Raw genomic sequence first — 19,577 nt, forward strand, 5'->3', positions numbered from 1 at the left:
CCCCATCAGCCTCCTCAGGTGAACGTGAGAGGCCCACTAAGAAGAGCAGAGAGTCATCCATGGTATCCTGGTCAATATTTATCGTCCAATCAACATCTTGAGATTACCTGGTCATCATTACACCATGGTTTGTGGAATCTTCCTGTGCATAAATGGCAGCCACATTTTTCAAATTCACAATAATGACTGCTGTGCAAAACTACTTGATGGTGTAAAGTGCTTTGAGACGTCTAGTAAAAATTGCTATATAAATGCAAGTCTTTCTCCTTTTTTCTCTATATTTCTGAACTAACAACCCATTGAACGAGAGTCTTGGAAAATTGAGAAATTTAATGGAGCTTTAACCTCAACTGTTATCAGTAACAGTGACCATGAAGCATTCTGATTGTGGTAGAAATCCACATGGCTGACTAAATGTATATTGGGGAAAAAAAACCCATCACCCCCACACAGGTTGACTTTTATTCCAACCCCAGTCCTGTATCAACGGCATTGACTCATATAACCCTCTGCAATGGCTTAAGCAGCCATTGAGTTGTGTTAAAGCCACTTGCTGGTAAGAGGGGGTGACCCAACATCTTCCCAGGGCATCTAGGAGCACCTAGAATAAATGTCACCCATGTCAGTGACGGCCTCATCCGACAATGAATTAATAAGCAACTGCGTGTTCTGCACAGCATTTTCACATAATAATTACTTACCAATACTGTGAACGTATTTAGCAAATACATTGCACTTGTTTGCTGGCTGCTTCTTGACTGACAGCCTGAGACTGCCAACAGCCTAATATGCAATGTTTCTTAACCAACCAACAAGCGGTCTGAGCACACTTAACAGTACACCTCCCAGTCTTAAAGAAATATATCTCCATCTTAGCAGAATAATGCATTGTGTACAACATCATTGGCTTTACAATGAGCAGACCCCTGACAAGAATGACTCTAAGCACTTGAAGTAAATACTGTAGTCCAACATCCAATGTCAACCCTGAGCTGGAATTACAATTCAGCTGGTGGCTCTATCTTGTACTGTTAACAAGTACTTTTAACACATTTTCTGATCTAACCATTAAAAGATTTTTGAGATGAGATGTTGTTCTGTCTGTCTTAGATTCCGGGCTTAACTTTGTGCTCAGATCTGTGTTAAAACATACCTTTTTAGAGAAAGACCACGAAACACTGAATGTTCTCAAGTTTGTCCGACCAGGAGGGGGCTTTGTTCCTAAATTTCCCATATTTGCCAAGATTGAGGTGAATGGCGAGAAAGAGCATCCTCTCTACACATTTCTGAAGGTCAGTGTCAGTGAGAATTCACCCGTTACATTATTAACAGTCAATATTGTTGACCTTTCCACCTATATGTCATTCACACTCAGTGTCTTGTTGATACTCAGTGACTGTTGCTGACGGTCAGCCTCAGTGAATTTGCTCTCTCCACGTTAAAACATACAATAGCAATGGGGAGGATGTGACTAGTTAGTTCGTCAAGCGTGTCTCATGTTCATGTTGCCTGAAGAATCACAAAGAGACACTTCCTTCATCCCTGGCAACCTCCATACCACGCCCTCCCCCCCCCGCCGCCAAACCATCCAACTCCCAAAGCTAGTACCCTCGTGACAGAGAAGGAGGTACGAGGCAATAAATCAGAAACTGAAACCAGGGTTCCATCCAGAGTCTTATTCACCTGTTGCCCTGTGACTGCTGACATTGGCTCTTGGTTAAGCAATACCCCAATTTAAAATTCTCCTCCTGGTTTCCAAACAGCTCCATTGCCTTTCCACTCACTATGTCTGTAAATTTCCACCCCCACAACCCACCTCAATATCTGAACTCCTCTAATTCTGAGGCTGAATATCCTTGATTTTAACCACTGCACCATTGGTAGCCATTCTTTCGGCTGTCCATGTCCAATGTTCCAGAATTTCCTTGCAAAAACCTCTTCCCCTCACTTCCCTCTTCGAAGATGCTTCTTAAAATCTACTTCTGGACTAAGCTATCGGTCATCTGCCCTAATATTGCCTCATGGTTCAGTTTGCCTCATAATATTTTTGTGAATAACCCTTAGGGTACCAAAAGCTCGTTATGGTCTTACTGATAAGTTTATGGTCACTGTCTTTGCATTGTGTCTGAATGTTACTCGGACTGTGTATCTACTCAGTCTTGATAAGACCATTAGAAATAGGAAAGGAGTAGGCCATTCTGCCCATTGAGCCTCCTCTGCCATTCAATAGGATCATGGCTGATCTGACATTCCTCATGTCCACTTTCCTGCCCTTTCCCCATGATCTTTACTCCCCAACTGATCAAGAATTTATCATCTCAGCCTTAAGTATACACAAGGACTCTGTCCCACTTCTGATCCCCCCCCCAACCACAGTTCTCTGTAGCAAGGAGTTCCAAAGACTCCCAACCCTTTGAGAGAAGTTCTTCCTCATCTCAGTCTTAAATTTGTGGCCCTTTATTTTGAGGCTATGCCCTCTGGTCTTAGACTTTCCCATGAGAGGAAATATCCTCTCAGCATTTATCCTGTCAAGCCCCTTAAGAATCCTATATATTTCAATGAGATCACTTCTCATTCTTCTAAACTCCAGTGATTAGAATTCCACCCTATTTCATGTTTGCTCTTGAGGATGTCATGCCTATTATTGAGGAAGAGTGGGAATAAGGAGGTAAGAAGGCTCTAAACTTGCTCCATTAATGGACAGTCTGAATGGACTGTCATTATCATTACCCAGTGTCTGAATCAGGTATACCAGTGCCACTGTCACCCTATAACAGTGGTGTAAGGTACATGAAAAAGCAGTGTTCAATGGTTTAATTATTCTGTGTTTGCTTGGTTAGCCTGGAGGCTGTGTTTATTATCAACGCCACCAGTAGATGATGCAATAACTGCATATGTACAGAAACACAGGTTTTTCATGGAATCATAGAATCCCTACAGTGTGGAAACAGGCTCTTCAGCCCAACAAGTCCACGCCGAACCTCAGACCCATCCCCCTATAACCCACCACATCTACACATCCCTGAACACTATGGGCAATTTAGCATGGCCAATCCACCCAGCCTGCACATCTTTGGACAGTGGGACGAAACTGGAGCGCCCGGTTTTCAGTAACATGTCACCGCAAAGCAAAAGAATGGTAGCTGCCAAGAACAAATTTTCATGTAAATGGTGAATGGCAGTGTTCCTAGCAATATTCCCTGTTGAACACCATTTCCCATCTTTACAAGCTGTATTAATTCCTTTGAATGTGCTGTGAGGAGAGTGATGGTGGGGTGGGGCCGGTGGAGTGGTGGGGTGGTATGGGAAACCGAAATCTGTTCTCATCTCCAGTTTGCCAATCAGTCCAGTCGGCCTGATCCAGAAGGGGAACCAGGTCAGGCTGTGGGGTTGCTAGGCATGAATTGGTTTTTCTACATTATAGCAGAGGCTCCTGTTAAAGAAAAATTGGTTGTCAGGCATTTGGGGGAAGGTTGTGAAAGGTGCTATATAAATGCAAGCTGTCCTTTCTGTCGTGATTGTAACGAGGTCAGTCAACACATAGAATCTGAGTTCCCTTAGAGGAGCAGGAAAGTCGACATTTCAGGTTTACACCCTTCCTGATGAAGGGTATAAATCTGCAACGTTGACTTTCCTGCTTCTCTGTTGCTGCCCTTCCTGCTGTGTTCCTCCAGCTCTACACTGTATTGACTCTGACTCCAGCATCTGCAGTTCCCACTATCTCTCTAAATGAGTTCCCTGATTGGGACTATTAATCTGTTCCATTAGGAATACCTTGCTGACATAAATGGCTGAATGCCTGACTGAGTGAGAAGCACTGCTGTTGTCAAAGCCTACTCATTTGTGATTAAAGAATGATTGGCGATGGGATGCCAGCCTCTGAAGAGTTATTTCCCTTTCGGCCCTAGGTTTCATGTCCCTTTGTGAACCCTGTCATTGGTGACCAAACAAGGTTGCACTGGTCACCGCTGAAAGTGAGTGACGTTCGCTGGAATTTTGAGAAGTTCTTAGTTGACCTGGATGGACGACCACTCAAAAGGTAAAGCGCACAATAGTGTGAATGGGAAACAGGTATTTTCTACCAATGCCACAGCAGTTGAATCCACAGGGATAAACCAGGCTACTCTGCAACCTCCATTCTAACTTTTCAATGGAAATAAAAATCATGATTGAGAATTTATCAATAACTTAGAACAAAAGAATCTTAGAAATAGGAGCAGGGCTACACCATATGGTCCATTGTTCAGCATGAGCATAGCAGATCTCTGCCCCAACTTCACTTTCCCCACTATCTCCATATTCTTTATTTCCCTTTAATGCCTAAAAATGTGCCAATCCAATTCACTAAAGATTGGATATTGCATCTTCCAAGCCACAACCACTACCATCTAGAAGGACAAGGGCAATAGATTAATGGGAGCACCACCATCTGCAAATTTCCCTAACCATCCTGACTTGGAAACGTATCTATACTTTTGGTAACAATTCTTTCCTCTGAAACTGCAATCCCTTTGCAATGAAAGCTAATATGCCATTTGCCTCACTAATGAAATGCTGTCCCTGCACCTCAACTTTCAGAGGCTCATGGTCACCTAGGTCCCTTTGAATGTCAAATTTCCCAACTTGTCACATAAAAAAGTCTCCTTTCCACCCAAAACGGACAAGGTCATATTACTCTACAGCGTATTCTCTCTGTTATGCTCTTGATCACTCCCTCCATCCCTTCACACCCACTTTGTGTCTTCCTCACAGCTTCCTTTTTTCTCCCCCCCACCTACCCTTGTATTGTCAGCTCACTTGACCACATGATGCTATAGGTCTCCCTATTCCAGCTGGGAGTAACATCAGTATTCTGCTGCATGGAACGATCACGCATTTGATTCCTGAGCTGTGCTGAGACAGCTCAGGAACAACTCCTAGAACAACAGAGGGTCACGCTGCAGACTTCACTGCTAGAGGTTGCACCAAGATGGGGTGTTACTGAGGGAGTGCTCCACGGGTGGAAATGTTGTGCTGTGAGCCCCCCATTTTTCTCTCATTTCTCCCTCTGATGCTACTATTTTGAAGAGCAGCAGAGTTCGTCCTGGCCCCCTGACCAATAGTATTTTTATTTTCGATATTCTTTGATGGGATGTGGGCATAGCTGGCAAGGCCAGAACTTGTTATCCATCCCTAAATGCCTTTGAACTGACCTATTGTTCCTGTATTTCTGAGGAAATCCACATTAATAAAAATATCACATTACAGTATGTGCTGTGCACAAATTGACTGGCTTGTTTTCCACATTATACATGTGATAGCACTTTAGAGGGATTTAATTGGCTTGAAAATGCTCTAAGATCATGAAAGGCACTATGTAAATGCTAAATATTTCTCCTTGTATGTTATTTGGGAGTGAGTGTTCAGTCTTATCTCTCGAATATTTTGTCTCTACTCACAGTCCAGACTGATAACTAGTCAGTAGCCACTAGATGTAGTCAGTTACCACAGGGACACATAAAAGACATTTCCACTGTTAGGCAATTTGTATGAAATAGGCCAGTCTCACTATTGTTATTGTTAGTCTCATTTTCCAGTCCTTCATTGTTGAAGGAGAGAAGGTTACATTTCCGGAAGTGATCATGAGGCCCCAGGCTAATTGTCTGATAGACGTTTAAAACCACGCAGCTGTTTAATGAATAAATCGGCCTAGAAATGATAATTGATTTTTGTTGAATATCAATGTTCTTTCTTTAACTTTCCCCCTAAATATGTTGCTTACTTCTGATTATGTCACGTTGCATCTCACAGGAGAAGGCTATTCAGCTCCTTGAACTTATGCCACCAGTCAAGTAGATCACAGATAACAAGGTGTAGAGCTGGATGAACGCAGCAGGCCAAGCAGCATCCCAGAGGAGCAGGAAAGCTAACGTTTCGGGCCAAGACCCTTCTTCAGAAAAGTAGATCACAGCTAGTTTGTACTTTACCACCATTTCTTTTGCTTGCCCCTTGCTATCCTTATCCCAGAATAATCAGTTTAGAATTCTTCATTCACCATTGAAGCCCAGACGCATTTATTTTTGTGGGGAAGAGTTCTGGATTTCCAAAATCTTTTGTGAGAGAAAATGTGTCTTGATGTCACCCTGAGTGGCCTAGTTCGAAATTTAAGTTTCTGTCCTTTTGTTCTGGACTCCCAGTCACCAATCACCTGTCTGGTCTGTGTTTGTAGGTATGACCTTGCTACACCATTCAGCATCATTGAAGATGATATTTTGACGCTGCAGCATCGGAAGGGTTAAGTTTAGATTATATAAAGATAGAATCCTTCATCAAAAGGACCTGTTCAAGAGATGAAGTCTAGAAACAGACGGAGACTACATGAAGAACGTTGAGGAAGCGACTGAATCAGTGGGCTCAACTGTTTTGATTAAGGTGGGGAGGAGGGGGGTTTGGTGGAAGAGGAATTGAAACATTCAATTTAGACCATCCAGCCACTAGGTGCTCCCTCCACTGGTTTCCAGAAAGTTTTTGACACAATAAAAAGCATTTTAAAAATCATCAAGTCTGTCCTTTGAGTGAATACATGTGAAATTACAATTATTCTGAATTTCAAGTATTAAGAATGGCGTATATTCATCCATTGCAAACTGGCCCTGAATGAGGGAGGGAGCAAGACAAGTTTCTAAGTCTCCCTTTCCTCACAGTTATCCAGTGATTGTCCAGTGTAAAGTAGATCTTGGAATGAAGACATGGTAAGGTTTCATTTGCATACAATTGTTCTTCAAATTAATTGGTCATTTGTGCAAGGAACCAGAGTTATGAAACTGTATCCAATTGACAGAGGAAATATTTAAATTTAATCATTGCCCGCAGTTTACCTCTTTGAAGTGCTTTCTTTGTCCTCTCCTAGAATGGTGGTTATTTGAGGGTTGAGTAAACGAGATCTGGGAAGGAGGCACTATTTGAGTGTCTAATTAATTGAAGTTGATTCTGCAGGGGTTTTTCCCAAATACTTGTAGAGCTGTCTTCAAAATCAGAGTAGCATTTGTTTGCTGCTTCTCCCAATGAATCTGGAGACATCCCCACCATAATTCCTCTAGCGTTCATAGATGTCACCGATACGTAGTCCAGGTCACTCTGGAACTCCTCTTGAAGCATGTCAGGTTTGGCATTAATGACTGGGAGGTGCCTGTTACTAAATGTCCTGAATGGCAACAACCCATCCATCAGGCTGCATTGAGCTTGGATTTCAACCATCTTAATGATGAGGCCGAGGGGGAAAGGAATCAAACCTGCCCTCTGGATTCCAATGCTTTGTGGGGCATCCTGCTCACATTCAGCTGAGTTGTTGTTACCTGTGGGTCCTTGTTCAATACTGTGAACCTTCCTTCTGACCCCTCATTCCTTTAACCCGCTCACTTTTTATCTTAGAAGCCTGTTGTTTGCAAATAGTGATTTCAAACTCTGGCCTTACCATCCATTGGGCTCATTTTCCATTTCCCATTAAGGGAATTACTTTATAAAAAGGTAAATTGAAAAGTGGAATTCCATGGATTAGAATCCCCTGTTTGACCTGAATCACTGGCTGGTGATGAAGGCAGACACGATTGGGGTGTTTAAGGGACTTTTAGACAAGCAGATGAATACGCAAGGAATGAAGAAATATGGATAAAGGGCAGGAAGAAGGGATTAGTTTAATATGGCGTTATGTTCAGCACAATATCATGGGCCAAAGGGCCTATTCCTGTTCTGAACTGTTCTATGTTTCACGAATGCACAATGTCCCAGCTGAGTTAACAAACTTAGCAAGAGCTGGGATTCATACATTCTGAATGGTTCAGCATTATATCAGTGGATTTTAACTATTAAATCATTCACTCAAAACACTAACAGCCAATATTGATCTTCAATAGTTTATGCCTTGGACAATTTACACACATATCATTAACAGAATTACTGCAAAACAATGGGGTTTTAAAAAAATGATCAATTGGAACATTTTATACAGAAATTTAAACTATACATGTCAGGTATATACCAGACATTAATTAAGATTATTATGTTAGGCTTATGAAATATATTTGTAGGTGAGTTGGTGTGTGTGTGTGTGTGTGAGCGTGTGGGAGTGCATGTGTGTGTGTTGGGGGCGTGGTGGGAATTGATTGTAGCAAAACAATCTAGCTAGAAATTTTCCCACACACATTTAGAATTGCTGATCAAGGTCAATCTTCGTGCTTGTGAATCCAATACTTTCTCTAGGAAATGCTTAAAACAAAAATTCCAGGAAAGATACATGGGATGGTGTGTATATTCTGACCTCCCAATTCACCTGTGCAAGTTTCAGAAATTGAGCACTGTCCTTTTCACAAAGGGAAAATAATTTTATGGATAGCAATTGTGGATACTATCTAATGATAGAATAATTGAGGGTGCATCAGAATTGAAGTGTGTCTGGTATAGGATGTTTCAGTCTTAGAATGAAGCGTTTGTCACTCAGTGAACTTCTTTACATAGCTCAGTGATGGAATACACCGGATAGCTTCTGAAGTTACAGGCCAACGTATAACAGTCACTGTTTTGAAAAATAAATCTTGATAAATTGCTCTTTTTGTGTTCTTGTCCGAAACTATAACCACAATGTTTAAAAAAATTGTTTTGTTCACAATCACCAAAATCATCAAGGCCAAAATACAGTCCCATGTTTGTTACTTACAGGGCAAAAAAAAAGTCAGCAGCCATGCACAAAATCAGAGACTGTCAAATTTCACCCAAAGAAAACATCATAAAAAGCTTTCAATTGAAATGCTTTGAAAGGCTAACTAACCACAGTTCACACCTGCTTCAGCATCAAGACATTTGCATTATGTGAGACAGTGAGAGATATTCTCTTGTGCATGCTCTCTGTCTCTCCACCAGCACTATTAGCCTCTTTCAAAAGGCAGGACAAACAGTAATTTGCTGGTGTGAAGGCAGTTAAAGTAAAAACGCTGTTGGTTTCTGATGAGATTTTCCAGTGGCTATCTCAAAGTGCTTTTGTTCTAAGTTAGAAAGGGAACTGTGTAAGGCCACACATTAGCTTAAAATAAGAAAAGCCTTTCCATTTTGTTACTTTCGAGGGATTTCCAATTACAGAAGTGTTTAGCCACCAGAATGATTCAACCAGCAGTGTTTATATTCCACCCCGCCCCCCCCTGTCAATCTGACAGGGTTGCAGTGAGGAAGAAACTTATTCCTGATAGGTCTGATTAATCAGCTCTCTGTGACCCATCAATGCTCAGTCAGTAACATCGCAAACATACAGATGTCACAGGATGAGGGGCTCCACTTCCTTGCTTGGTGGGTTCCTGATTAAGGGGGCTTTCTCCCACCTCAGCAGATCTTTTTGCCTCTTTCTCTCTCTCAGATACATTAAATTCCCTCAAAGTTCAACAGTGTCAACACTTGGGGCAAGTACGTTTTACTGGTTAATACATGACCATCTTACGCTTATGACCCCCTAGTTTTGCTCTCCCATACAATTAGAAACACTTTCTCTGGGTCTACCTTAGAAAACCTCTTGGCAATTGTAGACATCAAGTCACTTCTCACTTTTATTTCCTCCAGAGAGAGAAAACCTCCAGCTTGTTAAACCCTTCTCGATGGATACAATCTCACAATTCTGTTATCAACCTCATGGATTACCAAGAGGACAGAGACATCAAAAGAAGAGTCAACTCGACTTCAGTAGCTGATCATCAGCAATGACACTTTGAGGAAGGAGAGAGATGGGAGTGGGGATGTGGGACAGGGTCTGACTTTCCTCTATTAAGGACAGAGCAAATTGAACCATAAGAAGCACTTTTAAATTTTTAAATTTAAAAAACAGGGGATGAATGATCTCAGCTGCACCTACTTGTTTACTTGGTTTCTGATTATGCAGTGGCTGAAAAAAGAAACACGTGAGCAGTGCTTAGTTTCCCTCCTAATGTGCCATCTAAAGAGGAATTCCACACTGAATTGTGACCATCTTTCAAGAGGTAGCATTCAGATTGTAGGTACATCTAACTTAGCAGGAGGTATGAAGAAGTGATCATTAATATTCTTATTACACCACAAATGTACATTCTTTCATTGGTAATGACAGAAAAAAACTTTAGCCCCCCCCCCCTTGAGTAAAAGGCATATATGCAGTTAATGAGAAAAAAAAATTATTTTAGAAAGCCTCTTATTAATTCTATCATAAGTAAGAGCGTGTCTGCTTCAACAGACTGAGTCGCCTGCTGGGACAGACTGAGTAGTAAGTGATGTTATCCTTAGGCAAAGACAATTATACGTGAAGTGAAGATTACCTCAAATTAAATAAAACAAACTAACAGGCATTTTTGGTATTGAAAACATTTGGTCTGTTTGCTCCACAGATGCTCTGTGAGCTGCTGAATGCAGTGTTCTCTGCGTTTTGTTCAGATTTCCAACTCCAACAGCATTTTGTTTTTTCTTTGATTTTAAGGTTGTTCAGGTGGGAAGTAAAGCAGGCTAAGATTTAGGTTTTACAGTCTACAGCCAGATTGTTTCTTGATTTGAAGCTGACATTGTGATGTAGAATATGATATTAAACCTCCACCAAGCACTGTTGTTGTCATCAGGTTTTGTATAAAATCTCTGATTAAAACTGAAAATACACATGTACAAAGTGTGGTTTGTGATCAGATACTAGTGTGCGGAGATAGTATGGTGAGAAGAGGATAGGGAAAGACAGCGGGGGGTGGGGGAGAAGAGAGAGAGAGAGAGAGAGAGAGAGAGAGAGAAAAATACAGACAGAGGAAGAAAGGGACAGAGAGAGAGAGAAAGAGTCAAAGCGACAGACAGATAGAAAGAGAGAGAGATAGTAAGAGACAGAAAAACATTAAACATGTCAGAATGCTCCAAAACTAAATTATAGAAGAGCAACCAGAGATTCCGAAAATGATGGTTTCATTATACAGTTCCTCAAAATAGCACTAAGATTTGGCTGGGTAACAGAATAATAATCAACACTGCGACATTACATCACTAGGACACAGATTTGTACTCTGCTCTGGATCACAAACATTTGATGAATGTTGTGCAGAACATCAAAGTCTGACTTTCAACCCGACATTCAACCCAAGATGGTGAAACATGTATCCCCAACTTGCTGACAGCATTTCAGTTTGGGTGCTGTGTGCCTCTGCCACCTTTTAATATTTCAAATCTAGTATTTTAAGACATGAGTGTATGTCACAGGAATTGATCATAAATTATGAGCTATTAAAACCAAAAGTAGCCAATTTATAAGCTCAACTATGGAGGAGCCTTCTCTTGTTTCAGAGTCATGCAAAGAAACCAACAGCATTTAGCCAATTACCACCATTCCAATAGAATCAGCACAAAGCGCTCAGTTTTGTTTCTGTTTCAAGAAGAAACTTCAAACCATATAAATTGGTGGTATGTGGTCTACATACACACTCAGTGCTACAACGTATCTAGGGCAATGTGCCAATCAATTGATATCAGACTTCAGTTGGCAGTATCTTCTGTCTGACAGGCACACAGATGGCGGATATAAAAATTCATTTCAACAATCAATGGCAGCCAACTTTGAACAAGAGGAAGAATTTCCTGCATCTGCATTCAGTCCGGGCGTGTAATGCTTGTATACAATATGCTCAGTCTGGTGCCATTTCCTCCAAGAAAGTGTTGCTGAACAGTTGACAGGATGATTGTTAATCATATCGGCCTTTTATCATCATGTTTAATAATGGCCCAACCTATCAAGGAAGAAAATAAATAGGAATTAGGATACCACCCAAATAAATGGGAACCTGTGGATCATGCAAGGTGCTTGTATAATGTATATTTATAAGTAAATCTGCATAATAACTTTACAAGTTACGTACTCTGCACCGCTGATACCCTGTTTTCCAATTCTTATTATGAGCGTAATGGGGATGCATACTTCTTGTTCTGTCATTGATTTATGTAGTACTGTTCTACACTTGTTTCAGTGTGTTTTTCACTCAGTTGGGAACATTGTCACCCAGGTCAGAAAATCAGGGCTCAAGCTCCACTCCAGCATTTCAGAACATACTGAGCCTGAAAGTCCACATAGTACTGAGGGAGTGATGGTGCCAAGGAAACTAACTTAATCACACATTAAATGTTCAGACTTTGAGGCAAAGAGACTCTATTCGTTATATCACCGGAAGCCAATGCTGACAAAAGGTCAGATCTGTGGTCTCCAATGAGGACAAAAACAAGGCAAACACACCGTTATGGATTGTGAGATAACACGGTGTGAACCTGGATGAACACAGCAGGCCAAGCAGCATCAGAAGAGCAGGAAAGTTTGATGTTTCGGGTCAAGACCCTTCTTCAGAATGTGTCTTAAACTTGTGGTCAACATTGCACAACTTGATCTAAACTTTCTGCAGTCTTGCAACAGTTTGTCACAAATATCTTACTTGACCTATTTTCCCATCATTCCAACCTCCAATTCTAAGCATTAGCTACATTTTACATCTAATCTCTTTTTATGCTTTAATTATTCTTCCACAGGTCACAGGTGCTATTTTTGAAATGAAAATGTTGAATCAAGGCCCTGTTTGAGAGCATGCTTAAAAGTATAATTCAGAAGTTATCACTTTTTCTACGTATTTCAGTAAACACAAGTTTCTTTTTGCTTTGCTCACCAAGCAGGTAAAGGTTACTGCGCTGTTTTATGTAGAGAATTTTCAGCAAATGGCTAAGACCCATACCACATGATTACTCCGGAGTTAAAAATTGTAATAGACAAAATAAATCAGAAACAGCAATTATGTGAGATCATTTGATCGAATATCACATGTGACTTGGTGTCACTTTTTTTTTGTAATGGGCCCATGAAGCAGCTTGGGGCGTTTTATTCATTAATCATAAATGGGTGCTGCAGTCCAGTGGATTGGACTAACAAGACTTCAATCCCTACAACATTAACTGGGAAATAGAAATTTAGCTCAGAAAATAAGTCTGGAATTTAAAAAGATATCTGTAATGGTAATAGTGAGCTACTGGATTGATGGAAAAATCTACCTAGTTCACCTATGTCTTTTCTGTAAGGAAATCTGTCGTCTTTAGTTTGTGAGGTCTGTATATTTTGGCTTCAGTTAACTTTTACTTGCTCTCTGAAATGCACTGCTCAAGAAGACTGCTCAATCACTATATCTTCAAGGAAAATTAGATATGGATAATAATGTTGGTCTTGCCAGTGACTCCCACATCCTGAGGATGAATAAAACCAATAAATGGTTTCTGTTAAAGACGAGTATTGTTACTAAAGGCTGTAAACCAGGTAGGTCTGCTTGGTTGCACTGTGTCCCTACGTTAACGGTGTTTCATGCTGCCTGCTGCTAGTTTGCATTGAATTATTAAGAATAAACATGGAGCAGCTGAACATTTACCTCTTGTGGCTCTCCTAGAGCTTCTCCCAGCATTTTTTCTATATTCCTCATAATTGCAACCTTCTGATGGGATTTCAATGGATACTCAATCCTCTTTGGAGTTGGTGCACCCTTAAAATAAACAGAAACATTAGTAGCAGCTTTGCTCCACTGCACTGTTGTTTGAAAATCGATTTAACCTGTCAACATCAGAAGTACTTCAAAGTTCAAATATTACATGTACACTGCATTTGTGTGGATTTAACAGCATGACATGTTAGAAGAGCTTGACTCAACCTTATCTCTTAATGAAAATAATTTTTTTCACTGATACATTATCTTTACAAACAGAACATTTGAATGGCTTACACCATTCAATGCCCAACAGTTGCTGGTTTCAGTTGTCGGACAATAGAGACTACTGCTCTTCTACACTGCATGAAAAAAAAAACATGACGTAGCAGTTTTAAACTGGTATTTCTGTTTGAACAATACAATGCATATTTATACAGTCTCTCCAATGCAAATGGTCCAACTGACGGCATTCTCAACAAGCTGAACAACAAAAGGGAGGCATTGGGAGAAGGATGGCGTGGTCATCCTTGTCAAAGGCTGCAGCCAGACTGAGAAAGGTGAAGATGGCACAGTGATTTTGATATAAGTTAATTTGGTATGGAGTAGAACCTGACTGAAAGAATTCCTGGAAATGTTGGCAAAGATTTGGAACAGTACAACATATTCAAGAACTTGACTTGAAATGGCTGAATATAAGAATATAAATTTGTCTCTTGCTACACTTACCTTGTACCAGAAGTTGACAGTAATAGTGATTCCTCCATTAAGCAATGATTCAATATGATGCCACCTGTAATTAATTTAAATTATTACAATGGTGGCACTAATGTAGAACAATATTAAGGATTACCAGCAACAACATATTGTTAGAATATAATAAATCATTGTTATTAGCTGCCAATTCATCCTCACCCAGTTTTGCATAAAACCATGTTTGGAAGGTGTCATTGTGATCTATTTTTGGAGGTCAAGTTGCCAGGTAGTAACACACTCACAACTGGACTCCAGATTGAGTCTGATTCATAATCTTGTCTGATATGCAGAAGTGCTGGAGATTTCAACAATCTCCACAGGCTGGGGAAGGAAGAGGGATACAAGGGGGAGTTCCCACTCTTTAGGCAGCCACTGCTGGGTAGAATTTTAGTGTCCTCTTGTGATCGCTGCCAAATCTGTCTAGGCAGATCCTTGGCCTAGTGTGCTTTTCTCTTCCATAGTAGGCACATTATAAAATTGAGAGAAATCACTCTTTAAAAAAAATTCTAGACATGAATGCATCTACTCTGTAATACAGCAAAGTGACACAACCAAAATTCTGGGGTACAGAGCATCTGTTGAAGATCTTGCAAGGAACCTTAAGGAAGCAAGGGAATTATGGAAACTGACGTTATCACTACAGGTATATAATTCACCAGAAATTGAAGTAAAAAGGTTTTTATTGTACAAGAATATATCACTCTTGCCATAATATGTGTTTCACCTCCGATGCTATCAGCAGTAGTAGCTGTGGCAGTACCAATTAAGGAATCAGTAAGGAATCTGTCTTTCATTCATGCTCTACCTAGTCCCAGCCCACGTCTGAGGGGCAGAAATCTATCACGGCTGAGTATTACTTAAAGAGTTCAAATGGCATATATTAAAAACAAATCAAAATTCCTGTAACAGCCTGGAAGTAGAAGAGTAATTTAAAATAACAATAGCAACCATCAGAAAGCCGAGTAATGTTTTCAAATCCAATGTGAGCCTCTTCCAGAAGTTCAGAACATGATTTGATCAGACAAATCTATCAGTATTGAATGAAAGTTTCACTGCTTGAAGTACAGTCATTGAGACAAGACTTTCATCTGATGCTCCAGCCAGTTTTTTTAGGACGCAAGGGTCCCTGTGGAAACATTTGAATGAAAGCAGGGAGTTTCTCCTGATACACTGGTTATCACTTGACCAACATCAATAAATCAGATTAACTATTTACCTCATTTAGATCTTAATTGTTTACCATATTGTAAGACAGTCAGCAGATTGATGTTTAATGATTTGTTAAGTTCCTTTACAGTCACATAATCAAACTATATTCATTGATTAATCTAATAAATTATTCTGATGAACTATAACTGGTGTAGATTTTATACTTTAAAATCACGTGATTCTGCTTAGATTCACTTGATGAAGAAATTCACCACAGGATTGCGAACAGAACAAAAATGACACATTTTTTCTTTAAATTTCAGGTCAAATGCCAAAGGCCCCTGTGTACCCGATTTCCATTTCACAGGATTTCCTTACTGCACCTACCACCATTGTTTAAGGAAAATGTAAAGTCTTCCATATCAATTACAGCTTAACCAATGCATGGAGCAAATTTTTGATTTGATTTGATTCAGGACATGCTGTTTCTGCTTCCCATTTGTGCCTGAAAACATCGTTTATATGTTGCTTTAATTTCCAATAACTTAACCTAACATCCAACAATGAATTTCTTTTTGAGTGAAAATTTGCTCCAATAGTTTGTAAGAATGTTAAACTTAATGCTTACTTACCAGTACATAGGGATGTACAATACATCTCCTGGTCCAACCACTGTTTCATATCCTACAACGTTTCTAAAATTGGGAAACCTTTCATAATCTGGATTTTCAAAATCCACCTAGATGAAGAATAAAGGAGGAAATCCAATTCAATTACCAAGGTTAAAAAGACAGTTCCATGTGCATGTGTGAATATGTGCATTCTATTTGCATTAAAATAAAAAGCCAGGGAACTTCTTGAAGATGAGAGGAGAAAGATTTAAATGGGACTTGACAGGCAACTTTTTCACATAGAGAGTGGTTTCTGTGTAGAATGAACTGCCAAAGGAAGTGGTAGATGCAGATGTAGTTAGAACATTCAAAAGGCATTTGGATGGGTACATGAGTAAGAAAGGTTTAGAGAGACATGGGCCAAAGACAGGCAAGTAGGATTACTTTAGTTTGGGAAACTTGGACAACATGAACTAGTTGGGCCGAAGGGTCTGTTTCTGTGCTGTATGGCTCTAGGCATGAATGTAATTATCTACCATCAGTCACAGAGGCAAGCAACACATCTGAATGTTGCACTAGACTTTAGTTGGTCTCGCCCAAACAAAATAGCTTTGTTTTTTTTCTTGATATCTCCTTGTTCAGGAAACATTCTGATGCGATCGGATATACCAACTGACTTCGTCCATTCTATGAAACATTAGTCTCTCAAAGAGTGGTATGAAGTGCAGATCAGCTAAACTTTCCACCTCACTGTTGCTACTGAGGAAAGCACGGGGGTAGGAATACTAAGAGCTCCCTGGCCATTCTCACGATCAGTGATAATGGGAACTGCAGATGCTGGAGAATCCAAGATAATAAAATGTGAGGCTGGATGAACACAGCAGGCCCAGCAGCATCTCAGGAGCACAAAAGCTAACGTTTCAGGCCTAGACCCCTCATCAGAGAGGGGGATGGGGTGAGGGTTCTGGAATAAATAGGGAGAGAGGGGGAGGCAGACTGAAGATGGAGAGAAAAGAAGATAGGTGGAGAGGAGAGTATAGGTGGGGAGGTAGGGAGGGGATAGGTCAGTCCAGGGAAGACGGACAGTTCATGGAGGTGGGATGAGGTTAGTAGGTAGGAGATGGAGGTGCGGCTTGGGGTGGGAGGAAGGGATGGGTGAGAGGAAGAACAGGTTAGGGAGGCAGAGACAGGCTGGACTGGTTTTGGGATGCAGTGGGTGGAGGGGACCGCTTTGCAGAACACCTCCGCTCGGTTCGCAATAAACAACTGCACCTCCCAGTCGTGAACCATTTCCACTCCCCCTCCCATTCTTTAGATGGCATGTCCATCATGGGCCTCCTGCAGTGCCACAATGATGCCATCCGAAGGTTGCAGGAACAGCAACTCATATTCCGCTTGGGAACCCTGCATCCCAATGGTATCAATGTGGACTTCACCAGCTTCAAAATCTCCCCTTCCCCCACCGCATCCCAAAACCAGCCCGGTTCGTCCCCTCCCCCCACTGCACCACACAACCAGCGCAGCTCTTCCCCTCCATCCCAAAACCCGTCCAGCCTGTCTCTGCCTCCCTAACCTGTTCTTCCTCTCACCCATCCCTTCCTCCCACCCCAAGCCGCACCTCCATCTCCTACCTACTAACCTCATCCCACCTCCTTGACCTGTCCGTCTTCCTTGGACTGACCTATCTTCTCCCTACTTCCCCACCTATACTCTCCTCTCCACCTATCTTCTTTTCTCTCCATCTTCGGTCCGCCTGCCCCTCTCTCCCCATTTATTCCAGAACCCTCATCCCATCCCCCTCTCTGATGAAGGGTCTAGGCCCGAAACGTCAGCTTTTGTGCTCCTGAGATGCTGCTGGGCCTGCTGTGTTCATCCAGCCTCACATTTTACATTCTCACGATCAAACAGGTTACATCAAGTTAATCAGCACTGTTTGTAGCCTATCTGCATTTAGAGTGCAACCAGGGGATCTGGTTGAAAATCTTTAGAAAAAACATGTGGGATAGCCATGATATGCTGCTTAGTGCAAGGAGTTCAGATTGTCCTCCTCCTATCAACTTATATTTATATGCTATCTTTAACATCATCAAATTCCTGAAGGAATGGCACCGAAGTGTTGTCAAATAAAATCTGAATTAGAATCATTACAGCACAACAAGAAGCTATTCAGCCCATCATGTCTATGGTTGCTCCTGTACCAGAGGAACATCCAACAAGCCCAACTTCTGAAATTTCTCTGTGAAAGGCTGCAAATTTCTTCCCTTTGGGTGCTTATCCAATTCCTTTCCAAAAACTATGAATAATAGGATGATATTAAGGTAGATGACCAAAATCTTGGCCAAAGAGGTGGATCTTAAAGATTATTTTAAAGGAAGAAAGAGAATTACAAAAAATTACAGAGATATGCACTCGGGCATTGGCAGGGACACCCACTAATGTAGATGGTGGACAGGCTTTGAGGTGTTAGCCACCATGCCTCAGGTGAGGGCTGAGATTAAGGAGGTGGGATCTTCATGAAAACAAGGCTTTGATTTACTCAAGGTGTAGAGCTGGACGAACACAGCGGGCCAAGCAGCATCAGAGGAGCAGGAAGGCTGACATTTTGGGCCTAGATCTTCTTCAGAAAGAGTCTTCTTGTTATCACAGATTCTCCAGCATATGCAGTTCCTACTATCTTTGATTTACTCAATCCTTATGTGAAGGGAATTTCTGTGCTCTCAGGACTAATCAAGGAACTTACAACTTAAAGACAGTTGGGGGGTTGACAAAGATGGGGGTTTGACAAAGATGGTGGTATGACAGAACTGGTGTCTCCTGTGTACTTGGGTATACTGACACTATGCTTCAGATTATATCACTGAGGAGCAGCATTTTAATGGGCCAAATGGCTTCTTACTCCTTATATTCCCCCAGTACATAAGAACAACTTATTTTGGGAAATTTGGTGGCGAGTTCATGCAATTACTTCCAATTGAATAATTGATTAAAGGATATCTTACCTGGCTCTGTCTATCACATGGGTGATGGACTGGGTATGGATATAAACAATCAAACTGATCAGGTGGAAACAGAATACAACGTTTGTAACCTTTAATTTGTGCAAAAAAGTTCTGCTGTTCATCATAGTGTGCTGGTGTAACATTCCCTGGAAGAAAGAAAAACAAGCAATGCATTGGAGTAGCAATCTAACTAAGTGGTCAGAAGAAATTGCACCAATTTCACCAGGAAGTACTATTGATGGTAACTCTTTTAATTCAAGTAGTTTACTTCAAATGATATTTTTTGTTTAAAATAAACATCAGTAGCAGACCAACCAACAATGGAACTTTTTTTTGGATTCCACTGCTTCTTCAAGTTATGTAAAAGGATTAAAGTTTCCCTTTACTTCAATCATCACATAAATAATAGTGAGCAAAGGCCATTCAAAGTTCAACTTAAAATTATCATTCTAGAAAGATTCCCACAGTTGTCCCATTGCAGCATCAAATTGAGTCGTTTGAGAGCTTCCACCTCTGCAGCTCTGCCCAGGTGTCCATGCCATGAGCTGATAACATTGTATCAAGAATTTCCGAACTTTATTTCTGCTGTTTAACCTAGT

The 19,577-nt window shown here is 40.9% G+C and overlaps 2 protein-coding genes across 2 annotated transcripts in view; one reads left to right on the top strand and one right to left on the bottom strand.

Moving 5' to 3' along the window:
• The window catches only part of LOC125467481 (CUE domain-containing protein 2-A), a 64,156-nt gene extending 57,845 nt beyond the window's left edge, over window positions 1-6,311 (top strand). Inside the window, exons 10-12 of the mRNA XM_059640398.1 lie at window positions 1,162-1,292; window positions 3,909-4,039; window positions 6,209-6,311. Coding sequence (XP_059496381.1) covers window positions 1,162-1,292; window positions 3,909-4,039; window positions 6,209-6,278 — 332 coding nt within the window. The 3' untranslated portion in view covers window positions 6,279-6,311. The remainder of the gene's footprint in view (window positions 1-1,161; window positions 1,293-3,908; window positions 4,040-6,208) is intronic.
• A 1,573-nt stretch (window positions 6,312-7,884) lies between these two features.
• Window positions 7,885-19,577, bottom strand: part of hif1an (hypoxia inducible factor 1 subunit alpha inhibitor) — a 68,228-nt gene continuing 56,535 nt past the window's right edge. Inside the window, exons 4-8 of the mRNA XM_059640400.1 lie at window positions 18,979-19,124; window positions 16,001-16,107; window positions 14,193-14,256; window positions 13,413-13,523; window positions 7,885-11,744 (exon numbers count right to left, since the gene is read on the bottom strand). Of these exons, the coding sequence (XP_059496383.1) occupies window positions 11,700-11,744; window positions 13,413-13,523; window positions 14,193-14,256; window positions 16,001-16,107; window positions 18,979-19,124 (473 nt within the window). The 3' untranslated portion in view covers window positions 7,885-11,699. The remainder of the gene's footprint in view (window positions 11,745-13,412; window positions 13,524-14,192; window positions 14,257-16,000; window positions 16,108-18,978; window positions 19,125-19,577) is intronic.

Source organism: Stegostoma tigrinum, chromosome 37 (assembly GCF_030684315.1).
Source record: "Stegostoma tigrinum isolate sSteTig4 chromosome 37, sSteTig4.hap1, whole genome shotgun sequence".
In the NCBI taxonomy this organism is placed as follows: domain Eukaryota; kingdom Metazoa; phylum Chordata; class Chondrichthyes; order Orectolobiformes; family Stegostomatidae; genus Stegostoma; species Stegostoma tigrinum.